Source organism: Chionomys nivalis, chromosome 4 (assembly GCF_950005125.1).
Source record: "Chionomys nivalis chromosome 4, mChiNiv1.1, whole genome shotgun sequence".
Classification (NCBI taxonomy): domain Eukaryota; kingdom Metazoa; phylum Chordata; class Mammalia; order Rodentia; family Cricetidae; genus Chionomys; species Chionomys nivalis.
Genome location: NC_080089.1, coordinates 95,530,419 through 95,554,655, shown reverse-complemented (window position 1 = coordinate 95,554,655; position 24,237 = coordinate 95,530,419). Strand labels below are relative to the sequence as shown.

The window sequence follows — 24,237 nt, the reverse complement described above, 5'->3', positions numbered from 1 at the left end:
GCAAAACATCCTTAAACTTAAACTAAAAATAAATAAATCTTTAAAATATGTATCACTCCAGTTTGCTGCATGAATTGCATTGTATAGTATTAGAATTCTCACAGCTGTTACACAGGGAGCCAAGTACCTGTCTTTTGTCCTGTACAGTTGTTGCTATTGCCTGTGTCAGCACCTCTGAGAAAAGAGACCCTGTGGGGGTTTGAAAGAAAATGGCTCCCAAGGGAATTTGGCATTATTAGGAGGTGTGGGCTTGTAGAAGTAGGTGTGGTCTTGTTGGAGGAAGTATGTCACTGTGGAGGCGGGCTTTGAGGTCTCATATATACTCAAGATACCACCCAATGTCTCAGTTCACTTCCTGTTGCCTTTGGATCAAGATGTACTTGATCCATCCCCCTGCCTGACGTAATCCCAGCTGCTATGCTCTCCACCATGACGAATGGACTGAACCTCTGACACTGTAAGACACGGCCTCACTTAAATATTCTCCTTATAAGGGTTGTCCTGCTCATGGTGTCCCTTCACAGCAATAGAAACCTAAGACAGACCCTGTGCTGTTGCTAGGAGACCCAATATGGAAATCTCCCATATCGTCTTGAGACTTGAATTCACTTTGGCTCAACCCAGTGAAACACAGCTGAGTGTTTAAACCTTTTGTATTTGTTTGTTTTGCAAGAGCAATCCTGAAACCCATTTAAAATTCCTTAAGCACTGTACATACAAGAAGATGGGAAGTCACCCTTCTTAAAGTCTCATCTCTCAAAAATAACTGCTGTAAACAGCCTGGCACCCATCCTTCCAGACAATTCCACATAGCATGTGCTCTTCTTGAGGCAGTATTAAGTTAAATAATTAATTGGTTTGATTTTGAAACAGGGTCTTATGTATCCCAGGCCTATCTCAAGTATGCTATGTAAGCTGAGGATGACCTTAAAGTTGTGATCCTACTGCCTCTGTTTCCTGAGTGCTGGGTGAACCACCACACCTAGTTTTACTCAGTGTAAGACACAGAACCCAGCTGTGTACCGAGCAGACTTTCTCCCAGGTAAGTTACACAGCCAGTGTGGCAGACAGTCTTTCAAAACAACAGCATTTCTGTGTAGAAATAAGAAGGGGTGAAAGATAGATTTTGCAAACTAAGTTGTATTTTCTTCTGATGACTATCGAAGTGGGGTAAGAATTGAGCATAAAATAGGAAGGTTTGGACTTTTACATGTTTAATGTTTACTGGAGATAATTACATTTTTGTTTGAGTCTATAAAATAAAAATTGTGGTGATATATAGAAGCCAGGACATTTTTCTTGCTAGTTAGAAAATATCGGTTCTCATATACATGTACGTGTTTTTAATATTAACATTTTACTTATTTGTGTGTGTGTATGGATGTGTGTGTGTTATGCATGTGTGAGCTACAGCTCACATGTGTAAGTCAGAGGACATCTTGCAAGAGTTCGTTCTTTTCTTCCACCACATGGCTGTCAAGATTGGTGGGAGGCGCCTTTACCATTGAGCCACCTCCCCAGCCCTCGTTTATACATTTGTATCTCAATATTTGGAGGCTATATCTGCACCCGCTTTAGGCGACATTTTCATACTGAAGTATACTTAGAAACTTAATCTTCTCTGGAAACATAAAATAATCATGATTAGAGAAGTTCAATACTGGCAATAAACTAGAATTTATCAGAAAGCTGCTGAAATTTCAGGGGTCTCTTCTGGCACATTAATGATTTTTCAGAATCCTTCTTCCAGGAGTTGAACTTAGGGGAATCTCATTCAGTATTTTTATGTCACCAAATATTCCTTGAGGTACCAGCACTCTTCAGTAAGAAAGCAGCTAAACAGGAGGCAGAGGAACCTACAATTCCTCCTATCCCAGTGGGGCTAATGGTTTAGTGCTTCAGTAGGATAAGCATTTTTAAAAGTCCCAAGGGTATGAGGTAGTTTGGGGAAATGACATGACCGTCATGAGCAGTGATAAAACTCTGCCCATGAGCTTCACCATAGCAATTATTAAGGTAAAGAAAAAATCAAGCCAGCATATGCCAAGTACCATATGGGTAATACAGGCAGAGGCAATAAACGGTTACAGGCAGTGGAGATGGGTGGGGTAATTGCCCTAGAACAGGATGTAGAGATAAAACTGAGCTACTATAAATAACAGAAAATATTTACCTAATAAAAGCACTTGTGATTAAGTGCACTCAACAACCGTCCATTCTAGCTGCATTCCAGAGCTTGCATCAGACAAAAGCATTGCCGCGTCTTTTCACGTCAGGAGGCACAAGATACCTGTGGCTTCTAAAGGCTGTCTTTTTGGGGAAAGGGTGAGAGTGGAGGGTGTTGAAACAGCCTCAGCAGGCCTGGAACTCACTCTGTAGACCAGGCTGGCCTCAGATTCACAGAGATCCACCTGCCTCTGCCTCCTGAGTTCTGGGATTAAAGGCGTGAGCCACCAGGCCCAGATCTAAAATTGCATTTTTAAAATTCTATTTTGTCTATTTTTACTGTATGTGTTGCTTGAATGAAAATGTCCCCAATAGGTTCATGTGCTTAAATCCTTGGTCTCTAGTTGGTAGAACTATTTGGGAAGGATTAGAAGGTCCGTGGCGTTGTTAAAAGATGTACATCACTGTGGGCAGGCTTTGAGGTATCAAAAGATTTGTACATTTCCAGTGTGCTCTCCACCTCCTGGTTGTGGATCAAGGTATGAGCTCTTGGGTCCAGAGAGATGTCTCAGTGGTTAAAAACACTAGTTTTTTCAGAGGACTTGGGTTTGATTCCTAGCATCCACATGAGGCTCACAACTCTCTGTAACACTTAAATCCCAACTAATCTGAAACCTTCTCTGGCGTATGAGGACACTGCATGCTTGTGGTGGTCCATACTTTTAATCCCAGAACTCAGGAGGGAGAGGCAAGTGGAACTCTATGAGTTCAAGGCCAGCCTGGTATACAGAGCAAGTTCCAGGAGAGCCAAGACTACATAGAGGAAAATCTGTGTCAAAAAACATCAACAACAAATTATAAAATCAGATTTCATAAAATTGATAATTAAGGACTATTTGGCAGAAAATGCATCAAAATTTACCCAAGTGTGCCCTGCCCACAGAGTCCCCAGGAGCCTGTGGCACTGTGGCTAGCATGAATCAATTCGACCTTACATTATAGACAAAACTGACCCCCCCCCCCCAAGAAACTCTGTCTAAATCTCCTTGTCTACATCTGCTGGGAAGAGCGAGCACCCATGGGAAGGGGGTGGTGCTCTAAGGGAATCATATAGGATGACATAATGTCCACAGTCATTGCACTTTCATGAAGGCACAAACTAAAACCTGGGCATCCAGGAGAGGGAACTGCATCCTTCTAGGTCCAGGTCTCACCCACATCTCCTTCTCCCGTCTCCTGATTGGCTTCAGCCAGTGAGCGACAGCAGATGCTCAGTGTCATGCACACGTTTCTCTCTCCAGATTTCACTGGGAGTATGAGCATCAACACTCCAGAGCAGACAGTTCAGGAAGCCCAAGGGGAAACTGTGCACCTGCCCTGCATGTTCACTCTTAGCCCCGAGGACCAAGGACCACTGGATGTTGAGTGGCTTCGGCTTTCAGGACCTAATAACGAAGTGGTGGACAATGTGGTGAGTGTGCCCTGTGCCTGCTCAGTCTCACTAGGTAGGTGTGGTATCATGGCTGGAAGGCCCACTGCCCAGGCTTGAGAACATAGAATGACCGGAGATTTCAGAAGAGGAGGGGTCCATCAGATTTCTTGAAGGTTTCATGAGACAAGGATGTTCTGGAAGTTCTGAGAATCTGGATTTGAAAGTGTATAACAGGAAACAAAGAACAAGAGGGGTGTGCTGAGCAAGCTAGGCAGCAAGGGGATGCGTGTGTGGAATGTGCGTGTGCCACAGTCACTAGACTCTGACAGAAGTCAGAATCAATGTCCTCTGTCTTTGTCACTCTTGCCTCCTCTCATTTCACTGTGTTGCCCCAGCTTGGTCTCAAAGTCCAGGACCCAGTCAGACTGCTACGTTAACCTCCCTTCCTCAGTTCTGGTCTGCAAGTGTACCTCACTGCCCCTGGCTCCTATACCCAGCAAAGGGCTCACAAGATGTACACAGTACAGTGAGCGTCCACATTCCCACAGTCTGTTCTCCTCATTTCAAGTTTACTCTCCCACACAGTGAACTTCTTACAAAGCAAAGGAAAAGCTGAGCATGGCAGCGCATGCATGCAATCCTTCTCCATGTAGGTAGGCTGAGGCGGGGGGATTGAGAGTTTGAGGCCAGCTTGGGTTACATATCAAATTCCAGGTCAGCCTGAGTGGCCTGGTAAGGCTGAATAACAAAACAACAAACAAGCAGAATTTTAACAGACTTGCTTTTTTTTTTTTTTTTTTTGGTTTTTCGAGACAGGGTTTCTCTGTGGTTTTGGAGCCTGTCATGGAACTAGCTCTTATAGACCAGGCTGGTCTCGAACTCACAGAGATCCGCCTGCCTCTGCCTCCCAAGTGCTGGGATTAAAGGCATGCACCACCACCGCCGGACAAGCAGAATTTTAAAGCCTGTAAAATATCAGTGTTAAATTATAGAAACCATAAAATACTGTTGCAGAGGTTTTTCTAATCAAAGTGATCAGAGCCAAATGAAGAACAGTGGAAAGTCAACGACAGCTCCGAGGAAGCACAGCCAGTGATCCCGTCCGCGCACTGGCTCACACTTGCCTTTTGAATGGTTCTTTAGTATTTATTTCATTTAAGCTGTTTTCTATCAGCTTCTTCTGACACATTGACTTTAAAAACGAATCAGTGTTGGACTGGACCCTGTGGTGGCTGAGTGTGTAAGAGGGCTTGCTGTGCAAACATGAGAACCTGAACTCAAGTCCCAGCATTCATGGAGAAAGCTGTGTGTGGGAATGCGTGCCTGTCATGGCAGCACTGGGGTGGAGGGAGTGGGGAGACAAGAGGATCGTGGAGGCCTGCTGGCTTCTATCTCGGCTGGCTCAGTGAGAGACCTTGTTGGGCTGGCTAGTTTCATGTCAACTCGATACAACTGGAGTCATTCAGTGGAGAGGAGGGAACCTCAGTTTAAAAAAATGTCTCCATGCCGGGCGGTGGTGGCGCTCGCCTTTAATCCCAGCACTCGGGAGGCAGAGGCAGGCGGATCTCTGTGAGTTCGAGACCAGCCTGGTCTACAAAAGCTAGTTCCAGGACAGGCTCCACAGCCACAGAGAAACCCTGTCTCGAAAAACAAACAAACAAACAAAAAAAAAATGTCTCCATAAGATCAGGCTGTGGGCAAGCCTGTAAGGCATTTTCTTAATTAGTTATTAATGGGGGAGGGCTCAGCCCATCGTGGGTGGGGCCATCCCTGAGCTGCTGGCCCTGGGTTTTATCAGAAAGCAGGCTGAGCACGAGGAACAAACCAGTAAGCAGCATCTCTCTGTGACTCTCCATTGGTTCCTGCCTCCAGGTCCCTGCCCTGTTTGAGTTCCTGCCCTGACTTCCTTCATTGATGAACAGAGATGATGAAGCATAAGCCAAACAAACCCTTTCCTCCCCAGCTTGCTTTGGCCATGGTGTTTATCACAGCAAAAGAAACCCTGACCAAGGCGAAGTCTCAAGGGACTAAGGTGGAGCGTGATTGTGATGGACACCCACCCATTGCTGTCTACTTGCCTCGCAGACCCATAGGCCCATGAAAACACACACTCCTCAAACAAATAAGCAAAAATCAAGTATTTAGGTCAAAAAGTGATGTTAATAAATTATATTAGCCCAGGGAAAGGAAGCACATGAAAATATAGTAATACATATTGGATATACATTTTGGAGTGTGTGTGTACCCCATGGAAGGGTTTCCAACAGAGGCCAGATAAAGAGTCAGGATTTACTAGAGCTGGAGTTACAAGCCATTGGGAGCCTCCAGCATGGCCATTCAGCATGGAACTTGGGTCCTCTGGATGAGACACCTCATAAATATTTTAGCAAAGAAACTTTATTTTTACTTGTGGCTCACAGAGAAGTCGTCATTTAAACTCTGAAAGTAGTATTCTTCTGGTTAGCGGTTAATCAGGCAATCGGGCCGCTGCTTATCTTCAGCAATTTTCTCAGTTTGCCCAAGTCATCGTGACAATCATTGAGGGATTTCCTGGGTTGTGAATGGCTTGTCTTCCCCTCCCAGGATGCACTTCTTCCTCTGCTTCCCAAACTCCCTGCTTTCCCCTATTCATGAGAACTAGGACCCAGTTCGCTCTGTGCACTGCTGCACAGTCTTGCTCTCCCCACCCCGCCTTCCCTGTGTTCTGTGCATCCTCAGTATCAGCTTCCACCCCAGGTCCTGCTACTCCTCTTCTCCCTTGCCAGGGCCATGACATTTAACCTCATCCAAGACTCTCGTGTGGTTGCCATGTAGGTAAATGCTGGGTAGAAAGACATCTTCAGTGCTACCGGCTGACACTCAGGGGTTGAATGAAGAGGGTGTGATGGACAGATGAGACAACAGCTCCTCGGGGGAGCCAGCTATGGACCCAGCTGTGGACCCCTAACTGTGTTCAGCTTCCAAGGTGCTGAGGAAGATAGGAAAGGAGAGCTCCAGGGGGCTGGGAGAGCATCAGCAAGTAGGGGACAGAAAACACAGAAAAGGACCGCTGCCCCTCCTCTCAATAGGTTCCCACAGAGCCCACCTGGAAAACCATCTTCCAAGATGCCCATTTTGCTGCCCTTCACCAGAGTTAAACACTTCTACTTTGTCATTTTGTGCTCTGAATAGCGTAGGTTTTTCTCACCCTGCCTGTTCCTACCTCTCTTTCTCACTCTTCTCCTCCTGTGTCCTTCCTTCCTTCCTTCCTTCCTTCCTTCCTTCCTTCCTTCCTTCCTTCCTTCCTTCCTTCCTTCCTTCCTTCCTCCCTCCCTCCCTCCCTTCCTCCCTCCCTCCCTCCCTCCCTCCCTCCCTCCCTCTCCCCTCCCTCTCTCCCTCTCCTCTCCCTCCCTCCCTCCTTCCCTTCCTATCTTTTGATTTTTGATTCTATGGCAGCATGGTATGAAAAGGGCTTTAATGAAATAAGTTTTGTGTATTTTGTTTTCTGGTTTGGCTAATTTTTCCCTTCTCTTTGGGTTTTCTTTTAGATTATTTTGTATACCATTGATAAAATTTATTCTGACTACTACTACGACCTGATAGGACGAGTCCACTTTACAACTAATGACGTCGCGTCTGGTGATGCATCCATACAAATAAGAACCGTTCGGCCTTCGGACAGTGGCACTTATCAGTGCAAAGTCAAGAAAGCCCCTGGTGTTGGCATGACAACCATTCAGCTGACAGTCGTTGGTAAGTCACTGTTGTTGCTAGAGAGGAGCTTCTCAGTCACGGGGTGAAAGGTCACAGTAATAAGTCACAGCATCTGTGTAAGGCAAACATGGCTTTTACAGTAATAATTGTATTTATTTATTTTTCATATGCTGGGGATAAAACATGCTTACAAGGAAAGGGCTCTGCCACCGAGCTGCACCCCTAGCCTAGAGGAATAATGTTAAACTTTTGAAGTATCCCTAAATTCCTCACATAACACAGAATCAAAAACTACCACATTTTACATAAGAAAACTAAGAAGTCAGGTGGTGGTGATGCACACCTTTAATTCCAGCACTCGGGAGGCAGAGACAGGCAGATCTCTGTGAGTTTGAAGCCAGCCTAGTGTACAGAATGAGTTCCAGGACAGTTAGGGCTGTTACACAGAGAAACCCTGTCTCAAACCCCCCCTCAAAAAAAAGAAGGAAAGAAAGATGATGTGAGATTCCCCTCTGTATGCTATGAATATGTTTTATTACCAATGCTTAAGAGAGATGCTGCTTTGGCCTATGGCAGGGTAGCTGCTGAAGGAGACAGACACTGGAAACTTACTGGTGGCCATAGGCTCGTGATGATACATAGATTAATAGAAACCAGTTAAGTCAAGATGTAACAACTTGCTAGAAATATGCCTGAATCATTGGCCAAGCAGTGTTGTAATTAATATAGTTTCTGTGATTATTTGCATCTGGGTGGCCAGGAAACGAATGCGTAGTCTCGGTTTACAGAAAGATAAGAAGTACCTCCTTTCTTTGCAAAATTCTTCACAATTTCCAAAATAAATTAAATTTTGTTGTTTGAGAAAAAACCCTGAGCCTGGACTCAGGAGAGCTGCTTCGTTGTCTTTTGGGTCCAGTCTTCTGAGTTTGCCCTGAGAATTAAATTCATTTCACTTCCTTGGGCCTCAGTCTATTCTATGTGTGTTGACACATGGTGTATAAAAAGCTGTAGTCGGCACTGTACCTGTCAGCGTCACCCTTCAGAGCTGCATGGGAGTGCTCTGAGCTTCTGCTTTCAGTGCACAAAAACAAATGAGGTTTCTATGGTGCAGAGCTGGGTGTTTAGGACACTGGGGATGGAATAGTGTGTGTGTGTGTGTGTGTGTGTGTGTGTGTGTGTGTGTGTGTGTGTGGCTTTCCAGCTCAAGTGGCCAGGCTTGCATAGAAGCTGCTCCTTTACCTGCTTTAAATGCACATGTTACAGAATACAAACCTTAGAATAAGTGGTGAAAGTTTAAAATGCCTTCTCAAAACTACTAAAATAATTATGATTGACCCTTTTCAAAAGGAACTAGGAAAGACGATGAAATAAGGAATGTCTTCAACATAACACGTAGGCCAGTCACTCAGTAGCTTTATGTGTGTGCAGTGTTGGAATGAGACTGCCCGCCCCAGGCTCAGTCTGGCTCCCAGGTGCTGGCACTGTTTGGGTGGGTTTAGGAGGAAGTGTGCCACTGAAGGAAGGTTTGAGGATTCATAAGCAATACACTGCTCATAGTGCACTCTCTGCTTCCTACCCAAGATGGGAACACTCAGATTGCTGTGCCAGCTGCCAGTGCAAGTTGCCATGACAGTCACTCCCCTGAGATGGTGATGAACCCTTATCCTTCCAGAACTGTAAACCCAAATGAGCACTTCCTTCTGCAGGTGTCCTTGGTGGTGGACTCTTAACGAAAGCAGGAGAAAAGAACCTAATACTGTATATGTGAAACTTGGCAGTGTTTCTTTATAGATTTTCCTCATCAAAATTTGTTGCACAGAAATCATTTTAACCATTCTGGGCTAAAAATGTATGTAGATGGTACAGTGGGCTGCGTTCCTGCCACCAGCTCCCGCACGCCTGGCTAGCTTATGCCCCGAAATAACAACACACAAATTGTATTCTTTTAAACACTGCCTGGCCCATTAGTTTCAGCCTTTTATTGACTAATTCTCACATCTTGATTAACCCATTTCTAATAATCTGTGTAGCACCACGAGGTGGTGGCTTACCGGGAAAGATTCAGCATGTCTGACCTGGCAGCTGGCTCCATCGCGTCTGACCCAGAGAGGAGAGGCATGGCGATTGCCTGACTTCCCTTCTTCCCAGCATTCTGTTCTGTTTACTCCACCCACCTATGTTCTAACCTATCAGGCCAAGCAGTTTCTTTATTAATTAACCAATGAAAGCAACAGATAGACAAATGGCCTTCCCACATCAAATGTAGCCCATTGTAGACTGCTTGCCTAATATAAATAGGCCTTGGCTTCCATCCTCAGTACCACTGTCACCAGAAAAAAGTATCAATAAAAATTATCAGCTTTCATAAAAAACTTAGAATTAAAGACAATTTGGCAGAAAATGCATCAAAATTTACCCAAGTGTGCCCTGCCCACAGAGTCCCCAGGAGCCTGGCACTGTGGCTAGCATGAATCAACCTTATATTTATAGACAAAACTGACTTCCAGAAACTCTGCCTAAATCTTGTCTACATCTGCTGGGAAGAGCAAGCACTCACTAGCAGAAGCTTGTGTCAGTACAACTCTGGGAAGTGGGTGGTGCTCTAAGGGAATCATATAGGATGACGTAATGTCCACAGTCATTGCACTTTCATGAAGGCACAAACTAAAACCTGGGCATCCAGGAGAGGGAACTGCATCCTTCTAGGTCCAGGTCTCACCCACATCTCCTTCTTCCATCTCCTGATTGGCTTCAGCCAGTGAGCGACAGCAGATGCTCAGCGTCATACACACGTTTCTCTCTCTAGGTTTCACTGGAGGTGTGAGCATCACTACTCCAGAACAGACAGTTCAGGAAGCCCAAGGGGAAACTGCGCACCTGCCCTGCATGTTCACTCTTAGCCCCGAGGACCAAGGACCACTGGATGTTGAGTGGCTTCGGCTTTCAGGACCTAATAACGAAGTGGTGAATAATGTGGTGAGTTTGCCCTGTGCCTGTTCAGTCTCACTAGGCAGGCAGGCGTGGTGTCGTGGCTGGAAGGCCCACTCCCCAGGCTTGAGAACATAGAATGACCGGAGATTTCAGAAGAGGAGGGGTCCAGGACCCAGTCAGACTCCCACTTTAACCTTCCTTCCTCAGTTCTGGTCTGCAAGTGTACCTCACTGCACCTGGCCCTGGCAGGGTTTTAAGATTTACAGGAGGCTCCTATACCCAGCAAAGGGCTCACGAGATGTACACAGTACGGTGAGCGTCCACATTCCCACAGTCTGTTCTCCTTATTTCAAGTTCACTCTCCCACAAAATGAATTTCTTACAAAGCAAAGGAAAAGCTGAGCATGGCAGCACATGCATGCAATCCTTCTCCATGTAGGTAGGCTGAGGCAGGGGGATTGAGAGTTTGAGGCCAGTTTGGGCTACGTACCCTTACGTGCAGCCTGAACTGCGCAGTAAGGCCCTGTAACAAATAAAACAACAAACAAGCAGAATTATAAAGCCTGTAAAATATCAGTGTTAAATTATAGAAATCATATAAAATATTGCTGTAGAAGTTTTCTCTTCTTTCATTCTTTTTGTTTTGTTTTGTTTTGAGACAGGGTTTTTCTGTAACTTTGGAGCCTGTCCTGGAACTAGCTCTTGTTAACCAGGCTGGTCTTGAACTCACAGAGATCCACCTGCCTCTGTCTCCCCAGTGCTGGGATTAAAGGCGTGGGCCACCACTGCCTGACTTGCACAAGTTTTCTGTAATCAAAGTGATCAGAGCCAACGGAAAGGCAAAGAAAGCTCTGAGGAGGCGGCACATCCAAGGACCCAGCTCCGCGTCCCTGCATCACACTTGTCTTTTAGACAGTTCTTTAATATTTTGTTTTATCTCAAATGCTGCACATTAGCTTCATCGGACACATTTTATCTAAGAGATCAACACTGGGTTGGAGTATTGGCTCAGTGGGTGAGAAGAGTGTATGCACAAGGAACTGTGATAGAATCCCTAGCCTGGACGCGAGGAGCCGTGTGTGGTAACTCATGCGAAGGGCAGAGGCCGGACAATGGCTGGAACTTTCTGACTGCTAGCCTACATCCAGGTTCAATTTGAGACCCTCTCTCAGGAATAAGACAGCAAATACAAAACACTGCACCCAGTGCCTTCCTCGGTCCTCAGTGGCGTCATCTGCAGGTGACCACACGCATGCGCACAAGTACGCTCGGTTTGGTTCGGTTTTTAGTCAGTTTATTATCTTTTCCTTCTGTTTTCATTTTCTTTCAGGTTATTTTATATTCTACAGACAAAATTTGTGATGACTTCTATCCAGATCTAAAAGGACGAGTGCATTTTACCAGTAACGACATCGGGTCTGGGGACGCATCCATAAATATAACAAGTATCCAGCTGTCGGATGCTGGCACCTATCAGTGCCGAGTGAAACAAAGCTCTGGCGTTGTCAACAGGAACATCCAGCTGGCTGTCACTGGTAAATTTCTGTGCTACTCACGGGTGTCTTCGAAACAGGGTGGGTTCTCACAGCACTAAAGTCACAGCAATTTATAAGACAAAGCTTTGATTCTAGAGTAAGATTTAGACTCATTTTTGCTATGTTAGGGGTGAAACCCAGGGCTCATGCTTACTAGGAAAGGGCTCTGGCACTGGGCCACACCCCTAGCTCTAGAGTGATACTTTTATTTCTAGTGTCTTCACGTTGTATGAGACATAAAGTGAACACATTTTTTTCTTCTGCAAAAGAAAAGGAGTTACTTCTTTTGTTGTTGTTACTTCATTTTGTTCATGTTTCTTCATTTTATCTTGTGCATATGAGTGTCTTGCCTGCATGTATGCCTGGAAGCCAGGAAAGGGTGATGAGTCCCCTGCAACTGGAATCACAGGAGTTATGAGCCGCCATGTGGGTGCTGCAAGTTGAACCTGGGGTCTCCCGGAGAACGGCCAGTGCTCTTAACCATTGAGCCGTCGCTCCAGCCACTTGTTTTTTTTTTTGTTTTGTTTTTTTTTTTTTTTTTTTTTTGAGACAGGGTTTCTCTGTAGCTTTGGAGCCTGTCCTGGAATTCCCTTTGTAGACCAGGCTGGCCTCGAACTCACAGAGATCCGCCTGCCTCTTTTTTTGAGGCAGGGTCCCACTATGCATTCCTGGATAGCCTGGATCTGCGTAGAACGCGATGGCCTCAAACTAACAGAGATATGTATGCCTACATTGCCTTTCAAGTGCTGGATTTAAAAGCATATGGCAGGCCTGGCGGTGGTGGCGCACGCCTTTAATCCCAGCACTTGGGAGGCAGAGGCAGGTGGATCTCTGTGAGTTCGAGACCAGCCTGGTCTACAAGAGCTAGTTCCAGGACAGGCTCCAAAACCACAGAGAAACCCTGTCTCGAAAAACCAAAAAAAAAAAAAAAAAAAAAAGCATATGGCAACCTCCCCAGCCTATTTCAAACTTTGTAAAATTCATTGACAATTTAAAAAATAAGTGTGGGTTGGGATTTATTTCTTTTTTTTTTGCTTAAGAATTTCATCCATGCATATAATCCATTTTTATAAAATCTACCCCAGTTCGTACCTCCCCCTCGTTTGCCCCTCCCTGTCCCTCAGTTTGCCTCTCCCTCCCCCGTTTGCCCCTCCCTCTCCCTCCGTTTGCCCCTCCCTCTCCCCCTACCATGTCACTCAGTGTGGCCTTCTGTTTGTGGGTTGTGGATCACCTACAGACACATGGGCAGCTTCTCTCTTCTCCATGAGCAACCATCAATTCCCATGCTCCTCAGAGGTGCACTTTGTAAGTTCCCCGCCCTGTCCATACTAGGATTCCGACTGGCTTTATTGTGCAGGTTTCTGCAAACGGGTCCTCTTTAAGTTGCTTAAACATAATTATAATCATTCTTTAGAATGCCTTGTCTGCAAGATCTTATAGGTTGTTCCGATTGAAGTTCTTATAATGGGATTAATAATTGGGGTGGGGGACATGCTGTTTTTCCTGTTACTTTTGGTTCTGAACTGCGGTGTAGAGTAGTTTGTTAGTTGCACCTCTCTCTCTCTCTCTCTCTCTCTCTCTCTCTCTCTCTCTGTCTCTCTCTCTGTCTCTCTGTCTCTCCCTCCCTCCCTCCCTCCCTCCCTCCCTCCCTCCCTCCCTCCCTCCCTCTCCCTCTCTCAAATCACTCTTCCTTGTTCAGTAAAGGAATGTGCAATGTTCAGAAGAGGATTAAGATGTAAAAAGGTTGAAACCTTGTTTTCTTTTGTGGAACTTGTACCGAGGACTACAGCTTCTGTCTCTATTCTTTCGAGACCTACTCCTGTGTGTGTGAGCTGACATCGACCAGTGCTCACACCTCACTGCTGCTCCTCCTCTCTGCTACCTTCTTCATGTCTTTCCAGGTCTAGTTCCACCTTCAGTAAGCTCTGGTCAGCGGAAGGTTGGGATGGGAGGTCCTGAGAGGTCAGGAGGTCCATGGGAGATATATGGCTCTCCACATTTCTGACAGCTAGGATGGACAAGAGTTTTGTTGCATGAGAAAGAACCCTGAGCCTGGACTCAGGAGAGCTGTGTTGCTGTTGTTTTGAACTTTGTCTTCTGACTTTGCCCTGAGAATTAAATAAATTTCTGCATTGGGCCTCAGTCTACTCTATGGTTACTGAAACATGGAATATAAAAAGCTGTAGTCGTCACTGTACCTGCCAGCATCACCCTTCAGAGCTGCGTGGGAGCGCTCTGAGTTCTGAGCTCTTGCTTTCGTTGTACAAAGGACAAGTGAGGTTTCTATGGTGCAGAGCTGGGTGTTTAGGATGCTGGGGTGTAATTGTGTGTGTGTGTGTGTGTGTGTTTGTCAGAGAGAGAGAGGAGAAAAAGAGAGAGAGACAGAGACAGAGACAGAGAGGAGACAGAGAAGAGAGAGACAGAGAGAAAGACAGAGAAGAGAAAGAAAGAGACAGAGAGAGAGAATGTGAGTATCTCTGTGGGTACACAGGTACCATAGCATTCGGGTAGATGTTAGAGGACTACTTTCAGGAGTTGACATTCTTTTTCCACAGTGGCTTTCAGGGATCAAACTCAGGTCATCAACTAGCCTGACAAGCATTTTACCCACGGATCTTCAACCCGACTTTGTAGACCTTTACCTCAACTTTGTGGAAATTACTATTTGTTTAGCATCCAGATTATTGAACATCAAACAACAACAACAACAAAAAAAAAAACCAAAATTTTCTGCATCATCCTTAAGTGTGATCTAAATGAAAGGCTTTTAAAACATTGTGTTGTGGCTAGCGCTATGGTTCAGAGGTTAAGAGCACTGGTTGCTCTACCAGAGGACCAGAATTTGATTCCCAGCATCTTCTTGGCAGCTCGCAGCTGTCTGTGACTCCAGTCTCAGATTCTATGCTTTCTTCTGGCCTCTGGGGGCACTGCACACAGAGACCCCAGGGAACCTGTGGCACTGTGGCTAGCATGGATCAATTTGACCTTCCATTTATAGATAAAGCTGATCTCCCAAAAACTCTGTCTACATCTCCTTGTCTACATCTGCTGGGAAGAGCGAGCACCCACTAGCAGAAGCTTGTGTCAGTACAACTCTGGGAAGGGGGTGGTGCTCTAAGGGAATCATATAGGATGACGTAATGTCCACAGTCATTGCACTTTCATGAAGGCACAAACTAAAACCTGGGCATCCAGGAGAGGGAACTGTATCCTTCTAGGTCCAGGTCTCACTCACATCTCCTTCTCCCGTCTCCTGATTGGCTTCAGCCAGTGAGCGACAGCAGATGCTCAGTGTCATGCACACGTTTCTCTCTCTAGGTTTCACTGGAGGTGTGAGCGTCACTACTCCAGAGCAGACAGTTCAGGAAGCCCAAGGGGAAACTGCGCACCTGCCCTGCATGTTCACTCTTAGCCCCGAGGACCAAGGACCGCTGTTCATTGACTGGATGCTGCTCACTGGACCTGAAAATGAGGTGGTGAATCGTATGGTGAGCGTGCCCTGTGCCTGCTCAGTCTCACTAGGCAGGCGTGGTATCGTGGCTGGAAGGCCCACTGCCCAGGCTTGTGAACATGGATAGAATGACCGGAGATTTCAGAAGAGGAGAGGGCCGTCAGATTCCTTGAACACATCAGGGACAAGAAGATGTTGTGGAAGTTCTGAGAATGTGGACTTGAACGTTGGTGACAGGAGGCAAAGAAAAAGAGGGGTGTGCTGAGCGGGCTGGGCAGCAAGGGTATGTGTGTGTGCGAACTGTGTGTGACAGAGTCACTAGGCTCTGTCGGAAGTCAGAGTCTATGTCCGTCATTTTTGTCGTCCTCAAGCTTTAGTGCCCCTAGTTACCGGATCTACAGGTATGGCCCATCGTGCCTGGTTTCTAAATCGTAATAAGACAAAAAGCAATTTGTGTTTTTTAGTTACATTTCATAGGCAAATTATGATGGCTTTCTTGGGTGGGGGACAAAGGGTGGCCTGTTCTTGATTTTTCTTTTTCTTTTTTTTTTTTTTTTTTTTTTTTTTTTTGATTTTTCAAGACAGGGTTTCTTCGTAGCTTTGGGTTCCTGTCCTGGAACTAGCTCTTGTAGACCAGGCTGGTCTCGAACTCACAGAGATCCGCCTGCCTCTGCCTCCCGAGTGCTGGGATTTTGGTTTTCTTTACTACACCCTCAGAGGCAGCTGGGAAATAAGCGCATACCAGAAAGAACAAGTGTATGGTCCTGTCCATATTTAGTACTGGGCTGTGTTATTTAATCATAATGAATGTTATTTAACCACATTGGACTCAGGGGTTTCCATTTATAATGGGAATATAGAAGCCAAAGATTTGGCTCAGTACTTAAGAGCACTGGCTACTCTTCTAGAGGATCTTCTAGAGGACCTGGTCTCAGTTCCCAGCATCAACATGGCAGCTCACGCCTGTCTGTTACTTCAGTTCCAGGTGACCCAGAACTCTCTTCTGGCCTCTGAGTGCTGATGGTATAGAATATTATTTTAGCTGGGCAAAGATGTGTTACATTTGTTTATGCTGCAGAATATTACCTTAGCTATTGCTTTGTTTATGCTGCATTTGTTTAATGATGTGAAGATGTGTTTAACGACGTGAAGCTGTGTGTTTAATGATGTGAAGAGGTGTTGCATTTGTTTCGCTTTGCCTAAGGCACCTGATTGGTGTAGTAAAGAACTGAAAGGCCAATAGCAAAACAGGAAAAAGGATAGGTGGGGCTGGCGGGCAGAGAGAATAAACAGGCGAAATCTAGGCTTGGAAGGAGAAGGGAAAGAACAAGAGAAGAAGAGAATGAGGAACAAGCTGGGGGCACAAAACCAGCCAGACACAGAGAAGCGGTGAAAGTAGAATATACAGAAGTAAGAAAGGTAATAAGCCCCAAGTCAAAAAGTATACAAAGAAGAATAGGTTAATTTAATTTAAAAGAGCTGGCCAGAAACGAGCCTAAGCTAGGCAGAGCATTCAAAACTAAAAATAAGTCTCTGCATCATGATTTGGGAGCTGGCTGGTGACCAAAAAAAAAAAAAAAGCCCAGTACATGCTGGGATTATAGGTGAGTGCTACCACACCTGGCTCAACCCAAATGCAATTTAAAATAATAAAAAAGCTTAAATAGGGTTGTGGAGCCACACCCCTGGCCCATTTCTACTTCCTCGTCTGTTTTTAAGTAGTGTAGGTTTCCTTGTAATGTGTTCCTTTCTCTTCTTCCTTTCTGTCTCTCTCTTCTTTCTGTGTATGTGATGTAGTACATGTGTGTGCAGATGCATGTATAGATGTGTGAGCATGCATGTGGAAGCCAGAGGTGGAGGTCAGGTGTCATCTGCTCTCTGTCCATCACATGTTGGAGCTGTGATCTCTCACTGAAACTGGAGCTCACCAGCGGCTAGACTGACTAGCCACAAGTGCCCCCAACCCTGCCTCTAGGGGCAGGATTACAGAAATGTGAGATAGTGTCTGGCTCTTACTGGCACTGGGATTCCTAATTCAGGTTCTCGTGCTTGTCCATCATTGTATTTACTGAGCCTCCTCTCTGGCTCTCTTTACTTTCTCTCTCTCTTCTTCCCTTTCTCTCTCTTTTATCTCTCATTTCTATCTCATTTTTAAATTCCGTGGTAACATGGTATAGACAGGCTTTAACAAAAGATTATTTTTAAGATTTATTTTTTATTTCATGTGAGTCTTTTTGTTTTTATGTTCATCTGTGTACCGTGTGCATGCCTAGTGCCAGTGGAGGCCAGAGTGGCTGCTTAATCCCAGGGATGTGGAGTTACAGGCCACTGGAACCTGCCATGTGGGTGCTAAGCTCCAATCTGGGGTCCTCTGGAAGAGAACTACACGCGTCTAACCCCTGAGCCATTTCCTCAGCCTATGTTTGTTTTTTCTTATGTTTTGGTTTTCTTTTAGTTTATTGTAAGTTTAGCAGACAAAATTTATGATGGCTTCTATCAAGATATGATAGGACGTGTGAAGTTTACCAGTGATGACATCCGGTCTGGTGATGCATCTATAAATATAACCAATGTTCAGCTCTCTGACGCTGGCACCTACCAGTGTGAAGTGTTCCATGGCACCGGTGCTGCTAAGAGGGCCATTCAGCTGACAGTTGTCGGTAAGTTACTGTTGTCGGTAGAATGATGGCTCACTAACAGGGTGAAAGGTCACGGTACTAAAATCAAGCATTCATGTAAGACAAACTTACCTTTTCCAGTAATTGTATTTACTCATTTTTGACAGGATAGGAGTGAAACCTAGGCCTCATGCTTCCTATGAAAGAGCTCTATGACTGTATCACACCCCTGTTCCTAGAACTGTAAGTAAACTTTTGAAGTATTTCTAATGTCCTCATATCTTAAAACATAAAGCTACCACATTTTTTAGATAAGAAAAATAAGAATCAACTCCTTTGCAAAATTATTTACTGTTAAAAATATTTCCTAACGTGAGCTCTCTGCCGACACCAAAAAATCCCAATCAAGTCAAATCACAACAAGCTGAATTAAAGGATATCCAGGTTTAATGGGATTTCTGCGCTCTTGGGTGCCCGCCCAACGAGGGGAACGGGGAAGCCACCAATACGACCACGGGGCTGGGGGTGGGGGAGGGAAAGACAGGGGACGGACATGGGACCATGAAGGGACTCTCTGGGGAGCAGTTTAAATAGACTAGGGGGAGGGGCCAAGGCATGGCAGGCTGCCTCGAAACTTCTCTGAGGAGGGGTCAAGGTTTGGCGGGCACAAAGGCTGGGCCTCCAAAGATGGAGGTCAGAGACGGGGACTTACATTTATGATTTCCAAAACTGGAAATCTTTCTTGTCTGAGAAAGAACCCTGAGCCTGGACTCAGGAAAGCTGCATTGTTGTCTGTTGTTGGTTGTTTTACTCTTTGGAGGTCCGCCTCCAGCTCCCAGATAAATCACACACGGAGGCTTATTCTTACTTATGAATCCCTGGCCCTTTTTTTTTTAAAAAATTATTTATTTATTTATTATGTATACAGTGTTCTGCCAGCATGTATCCCTGCAGGTCAGAAGAGGGCACCAGATCTCCTTACGGATGGTTGTGAGCCACCAGGTGGTTGCTGGGAATTGAACTCAGGACCTCTGGAAGAGCAGCCAGTGCTCTTAACCTCTGAGCCATCTCTCCAGCCCTGAATCCCTGGCCTTAGCTTGACTTAAATCTAGCCAGTTTTTCTTAAATTATCCCATCTACCTTTTGCCTCTGGACTTTTTTCCTTTTCTTACTTCTGTATATCTCTCGTTCACTCTTACTCATGGCTGGCCCCTAGTGTCCTCTTCTTGTTCTCTTGTTGCTTGATGATATCTTGTCCCAGATTTCCCTTCATATTTATTTTCTCTTCCTGCCAGGCCTGCCTACCCTTTCTCCTGTCTTGCTATTGGCCTTTTAGCTCTTTATTAAACCAGTCGGGTATTTTAGGCAGACAAAGTAACACAGCTTCACAGAGTTAAACAAATGCAACATAAAAGAATGCAGCACATTAAATTGCATAATTAAACAAATGCTCCACAGCATAAACGAATGTAACACTTCTTAAATTAATTTTCCGCAGCAGATGTCATGGTGACTGTCATTTTGGATCTAGTCCTCTAAGTTTGCTCTGAGAATTAAACACATTTCTACATTTCCTTGGGCCTCAGTCTATACACTATGCGTATTGGAACATGGTGTTGAACATAAAAAACTTCAGTCGTCACTGTAGGGTGTCAGAGTCGCCCTTCAGGGCTGCACGGGAGTGCTCTGAGCTCTTGCTTTCGTTGCATGAAGACAGATGAGATTTCTCTGGTGCAGAGCTGGGTGTTTAGATGCTGGGGATGGAACAGAGGAGAAAGCTGATGGAGAAGTCAGTCCACATCAGGCAGCGATGTCACATTCCTGGTATCACTGTTTTCATCCTTAAAGTGGGAGGTGGGGAAGTTCTCTCCCGGATGGTCAAGAGGACAAAGGGGAACTCCTATGGATTGTCAGGCTGCGAAGTTTCTTTTCTTTCTGTGGATCGTGGGGTAATGTGCCCAATATTGATCCCCTCACGTTCAGAAATCAGAAAGGTGATAGTTGCATTACACTTGAGCCCCTTACTGTATAGGCTTCATACATGTGGGTGGTGGTTAGTCCTCTGTTAAGGCAGCAAGCTCTTGTTCTGCGACCTAAGGTCTCTTGTTTTAGAAGATGCTTGGGCACACATTTTGTAGGTATTTCTGATTGTCTGGCACAACTCTGGAAGTAAACAGTCAGGGCCTCTCCCCACATACACACACACCAACTGTTCCTTGCTCCTTCTATCTGATGGACTCATCAAAGGGACAGGTGAAGAAGGGTCGCATGTGGGAGTTGGAGTGGTGTGAACACTGCTGTCCTCTAGAGCAGGAATATCAGCGTGGAGACCAGGAAAGAGAAGGCCACTGAACACATCCGCAGGCAGTATCAAGAGCTGTCGCCTGCTGGCAGCAGCATTGAGTGCAGATGCTGGTCCAAGGCACTCTAGCCTAAGCGCTGTCAGTCAAAAATGCTTTCTACAGGGTGAAAAGTGACTGGGCCTGAGTGACTGTAGTTCTCAGGCATGATCTCAGACACTTGGCATTCCTCAGTGCCCTTAGCTGCGTTTCTCTCTTTATCAGTTACTACTTCATCTATTATTTTATACATTCATTTACATGTGTGTGTATGCTCATGTGCACACATGATGGAGGTCATACAACAACTTAGAGGAGCTGGTGTCTCTTTCCATCATGTGTGTCCCGAGGATCAAACTCAGGGTACCCCACTTATCAACAAGTATTTTTCCACCGAGCCAGCCCTGTTTGTGCTTTCTAATAAGGACAGCAGATTCTCTAAAATACTTTGATTTCTTCATTTTATGCATTTTCCCCTTGTGTAGGTATGTCTGTGGTGCACCACAGACATACCTTGTTCCCTCAGAGGTCAGAAGAGGGTGTCGGATCCCCTGCATCTAGAGTTATGGTTATGAGCCACTATATGGGTCCTGGGATTCAAACTGGGTCCTTTCTGGGGCAACAAATGCTCTTAGCCACTGAGTCATTTCTTAAGCTTCAAGGACAGCATGTACTCTTAACTGTACCATTGGTTTCTTTTTTAAGGGTCCCCTGGCTGACCTTGAAGTTGGGCTCCTTCTGCCTCGCCTCCCAAGTCTTGGAATTGCATATTTGTATCTGTAAATGGTTTGCATTGTTGAGGTTTTTAAAATATTTCTAATTTTTATTGCATATGTAAATCATACCTATTAGGCAAGTTGCTTTTCCCTAAGCAAATGCCTTTCTTTTCAGGCTAATCATCTTCCCCAGAGATCACATCAATTGAACTTTTAATTAAGTTTTGCCAAGTATTTGATCCTGTGAATCTCATGAAATGTGTCGTGTGCTCCTGTGCTCCTTCAACCTCGAAAGAACCCTTTGTGACAATAAACCAGTGTCTTGTAATTCTATTTGACTCTCTGCCTTCAGTTCACCCTATATTCTAATGTTAGAGAACCCGGCACCAATATCTTGGAGATAAGAGGTGTAATTTTTCTGGATATCAGTTGATGAAAACAAATATGATTTGAATTCTGAGCTTTGGAAAAAGAATCTAAGTCCTTCAAATAAACAATATTGCTTTAGCTCCATTCCGTGCTCTGGAGGACAGGTGTAAACACCGACAGTTTGCTTACTGTTCTGCTCTGTCCTTTATTACAGCCGTGGCTCTCCAGTGCTGGGCCCCTGTAATTCAGCTCTGGAAGCGCCTCCCCCAGGGTGCTGAAGGTTTCACAGTAATGTGTATATTTTGCTTTATTGGTGTGAGAATGCATGTGTGTTGCATGTGGTGCACATGCATGCATGTTCTTCAGTCACGCTCCACCCCATTTTGTTAAGTTGGGGTCGGTCACCTGAGCCCGGAGATCACAGATTTGCTGGTCTTTCCCAGGCTGGGGTTCAGCTCATAGCCCCCACTTTGGCTGGCTCACAACTGCCTGCAGTGCTGGCTCTGGGGCATCCAGGGCCCTTTTCTGGCTTCTGAAGAGGGCCCATACAGATGCACATACACACACAAACACACATACATTTCTTGGAGCCAGTAAAAAAAAAAAAATGAATCTTGCTTTCTAATCCAATCTGCTAGTCTGTGTCTCATTATTGGGTAATTGAGATGGTAAGTTAGAGTTCAAAGACATGCATTAATTTCTATCACTCTGTTACATTTTCTTAAATCTTTTGACTGATTGTACTTAAACTGTTTATATAGGCCTGTGTTCTCTTGTTGGTTTTCATCCTTTTTGTAGATCAAAGTGTTTGTGCCAGCATCCTCTTCAGAGGTGGCTCAGTGTTCACACATTCCTTTCGTCGGCTGTTCTGTCCTTCTAGTACAGCCGATAGTGTTGTGGGGTCCAGGAGTCTCGGTTGGCATCTGAGGTCATCAGTCCAAGCCCTTCTGGCCTTTAAAATCTTCACTGAGAAGTCGGTTGTTCTCACAGGCTTGCTTTTATAGGTGGCTTGTTTCTCTCTTGAAGCTCTCAGTGTCCTGTCTTGCTCAGTACGTCAGTATTTTATTATATGGCACGGCGGATTTCTTTTCTGGCCCTAACTGGTGTTATGTACATGCACCCTGATAGCCATATCTCTTTTCTTATATTTGGGGGGCTTTCTTCTATGATTTTGTTGAAAACACTTTTGTGCCTTTGACTTGGGTTTCTTCTTCTGTGATTCAGTTTTTGTTATCTTACATCGTCTGGGAGTTCCTGCATGTTCTGTTCATGGGTTTGGTTTTATTTATTTATTTTCTTCGACTTAGTTATTCAGAAATACCTCTACCTTGTCTTTAAGCCGTGATATTCTCTTTTCCATGCCATCTATTTGATTTACTGAGTTTTTAATTCTGAGTTTTATTTCATTTGGGCTTTTCTTCAGAAATTCTCTTCATTCAATTCATTTTTCATTTGTTGAATTCCTTTATTTCATTCAACTATTTTCAGTTTTCATTCTGGCATCTATTCATATCCTTTCTGAGTTCCTTCAACATATTTATACAGCTATTTTGAAATTAATTTTTTCGTCATTAATTTGCTTTTCTCAGGGAAGATGAGAATACACACTTTTGGAGATGTTTTATCTTGGTCATTCATATTGTTTGTGTTTTGTGGTAGCACCTGAATCTAGAGATTTGGCCTTTGGTTGCATTTGATACGTTATCTGTTCCGTTCTTGTTGAGCGGGCACTTGAATTGGTTTGCTCTCACCTAACTTGTCAGGTTGTTATGGGCCAGCAGAATGGTGCTTGGGGCTCCGACAGGGGCCGCTCAGTGTTTATGTCCGACAGGGGGCGCTCAGTGTTTATGTCTAAATGGGGTGCAAATGTAGGGTCCATCCTCTCCTGCACCTAGGTCTCTAAATGCCTGTCCAACATCAAACAAGAGACCTGGTCTCAAACCAAGTGGAAGGGGAATGAGGGGCCCAGGTCCCCAGATTCAGTAAGTCCATAGCCCTAGCACAACCTCCAAGCAGCCTGGCTCCAAGTTCAGAGCCAGGGAAAGAAACACACCCTGAAATCGGGACCAGAGCCGGGGAAGACAGTTTGTCTCCAATCCTAGAGCCGGAGAAAAGTCCCCGGACCCTAGGACCAAAAAAACACACTAAGTCCTAGATTCAGGACTGAAAAGGTAGAAAGAACCAGAGAAAGAAACACAGTTTGGCCCTAGAAATGGAGCCATCTCTGCCCCTGACTTGAAACCAGCCAATCCCTGAACAGGGAAAACAGACCAATCAGAGCCTCAGGCAGTTACTGACAGTTGGGAATTACCCTTACATCATTGGACAGTGGTCAATCAGAAGCTTGGAAGTCTGGAATTCCCCTCACCACCAGGGGGCAGCCAATCACAAGCCCCGGGGCTTGGAATTCCCCAAGCCCCTGCCCCTATATAAACCTGTTTTCCGCTCTGGGTCTCTCCTGTGCTGCTTCAGATGGGCGCAGGGACCCGAGTTAACTAGTGAATAAAGACTCTGTTTCTACATCGGAGCCAGTCTTGTGGTGTAACAGTGGGGACCACACCTGAGGTTGTCTTCTGACCTTCAGATGTGGGCACAGTGGGTGCCAGGCATGAAAGACTTACAAAGCAGGGAGGCAAACCACGGGGCAGCAGTGCTCTGCGAGTCTATCCAGAGAGGCGCCTGCGCGGTGCCATGGACAGGAGCGGTGCCCTCCTCTGCCGCAGAGGCGCCTGTGCAGTGCTGTAGACAGAAGTGGTACTCTCTTCTGATTGACACAGTCCATGTAAGTGAGATTTCTTTTTCTCTTTATTTCCTCCCATATACAAATGAAAATAAAGCAACCTCTTCATAAACCCACATTCTAAATTCAGTTTTTAAAAGATTAACTTTGTGGGTATGGATTTGGGCTCACGTGCCACAGAGCACACATCCAAGCACAACTTGGAGGAATCAGTTCTCCATTCTGCCATGGTCCTGGGGACTGGATA

At 45.2% G+C, this 24,237-nt stretch overlaps 1 protein-coding gene across 1 annotated transcript in view; it reads left to right on the top strand.

The window, feature by feature from the left end:
• The window catches only part of LOC130873570 (coxsackievirus and adenovirus receptor homolog), a 29,792-nt gene extending 5,797 nt beyond the window's left edge, over positions 1 to 23,995 (top strand). The window contains exons 2-8 of the mRNA XM_057768408.1: positions 3,468 to 3,637; positions 7,126 to 7,330; positions 10,098 to 10,267; positions 11,553 to 11,757; positions 15,076 to 15,245; positions 17,664 to 17,868; positions 23,835 to 23,995. Coding sequence (XP_057624391.1) covers positions 3,468 to 3,637; positions 7,126 to 7,330; positions 10,098 to 10,267; positions 11,553 to 11,757; positions 15,076 to 15,245; positions 17,664 to 17,868; positions 23,835 to 23,995 — 1,286 coding nt within the window. The remainder of the gene's footprint in view (positions 1 to 3,467; positions 3,638 to 7,125; positions 7,331 to 10,097; positions 10,268 to 11,552; positions 11,758 to 15,075; positions 15,246 to 17,663; positions 17,869 to 23,834) is intronic.
• Positions 23,996 to 24,237: the final 242 nt, after the last annotated feature.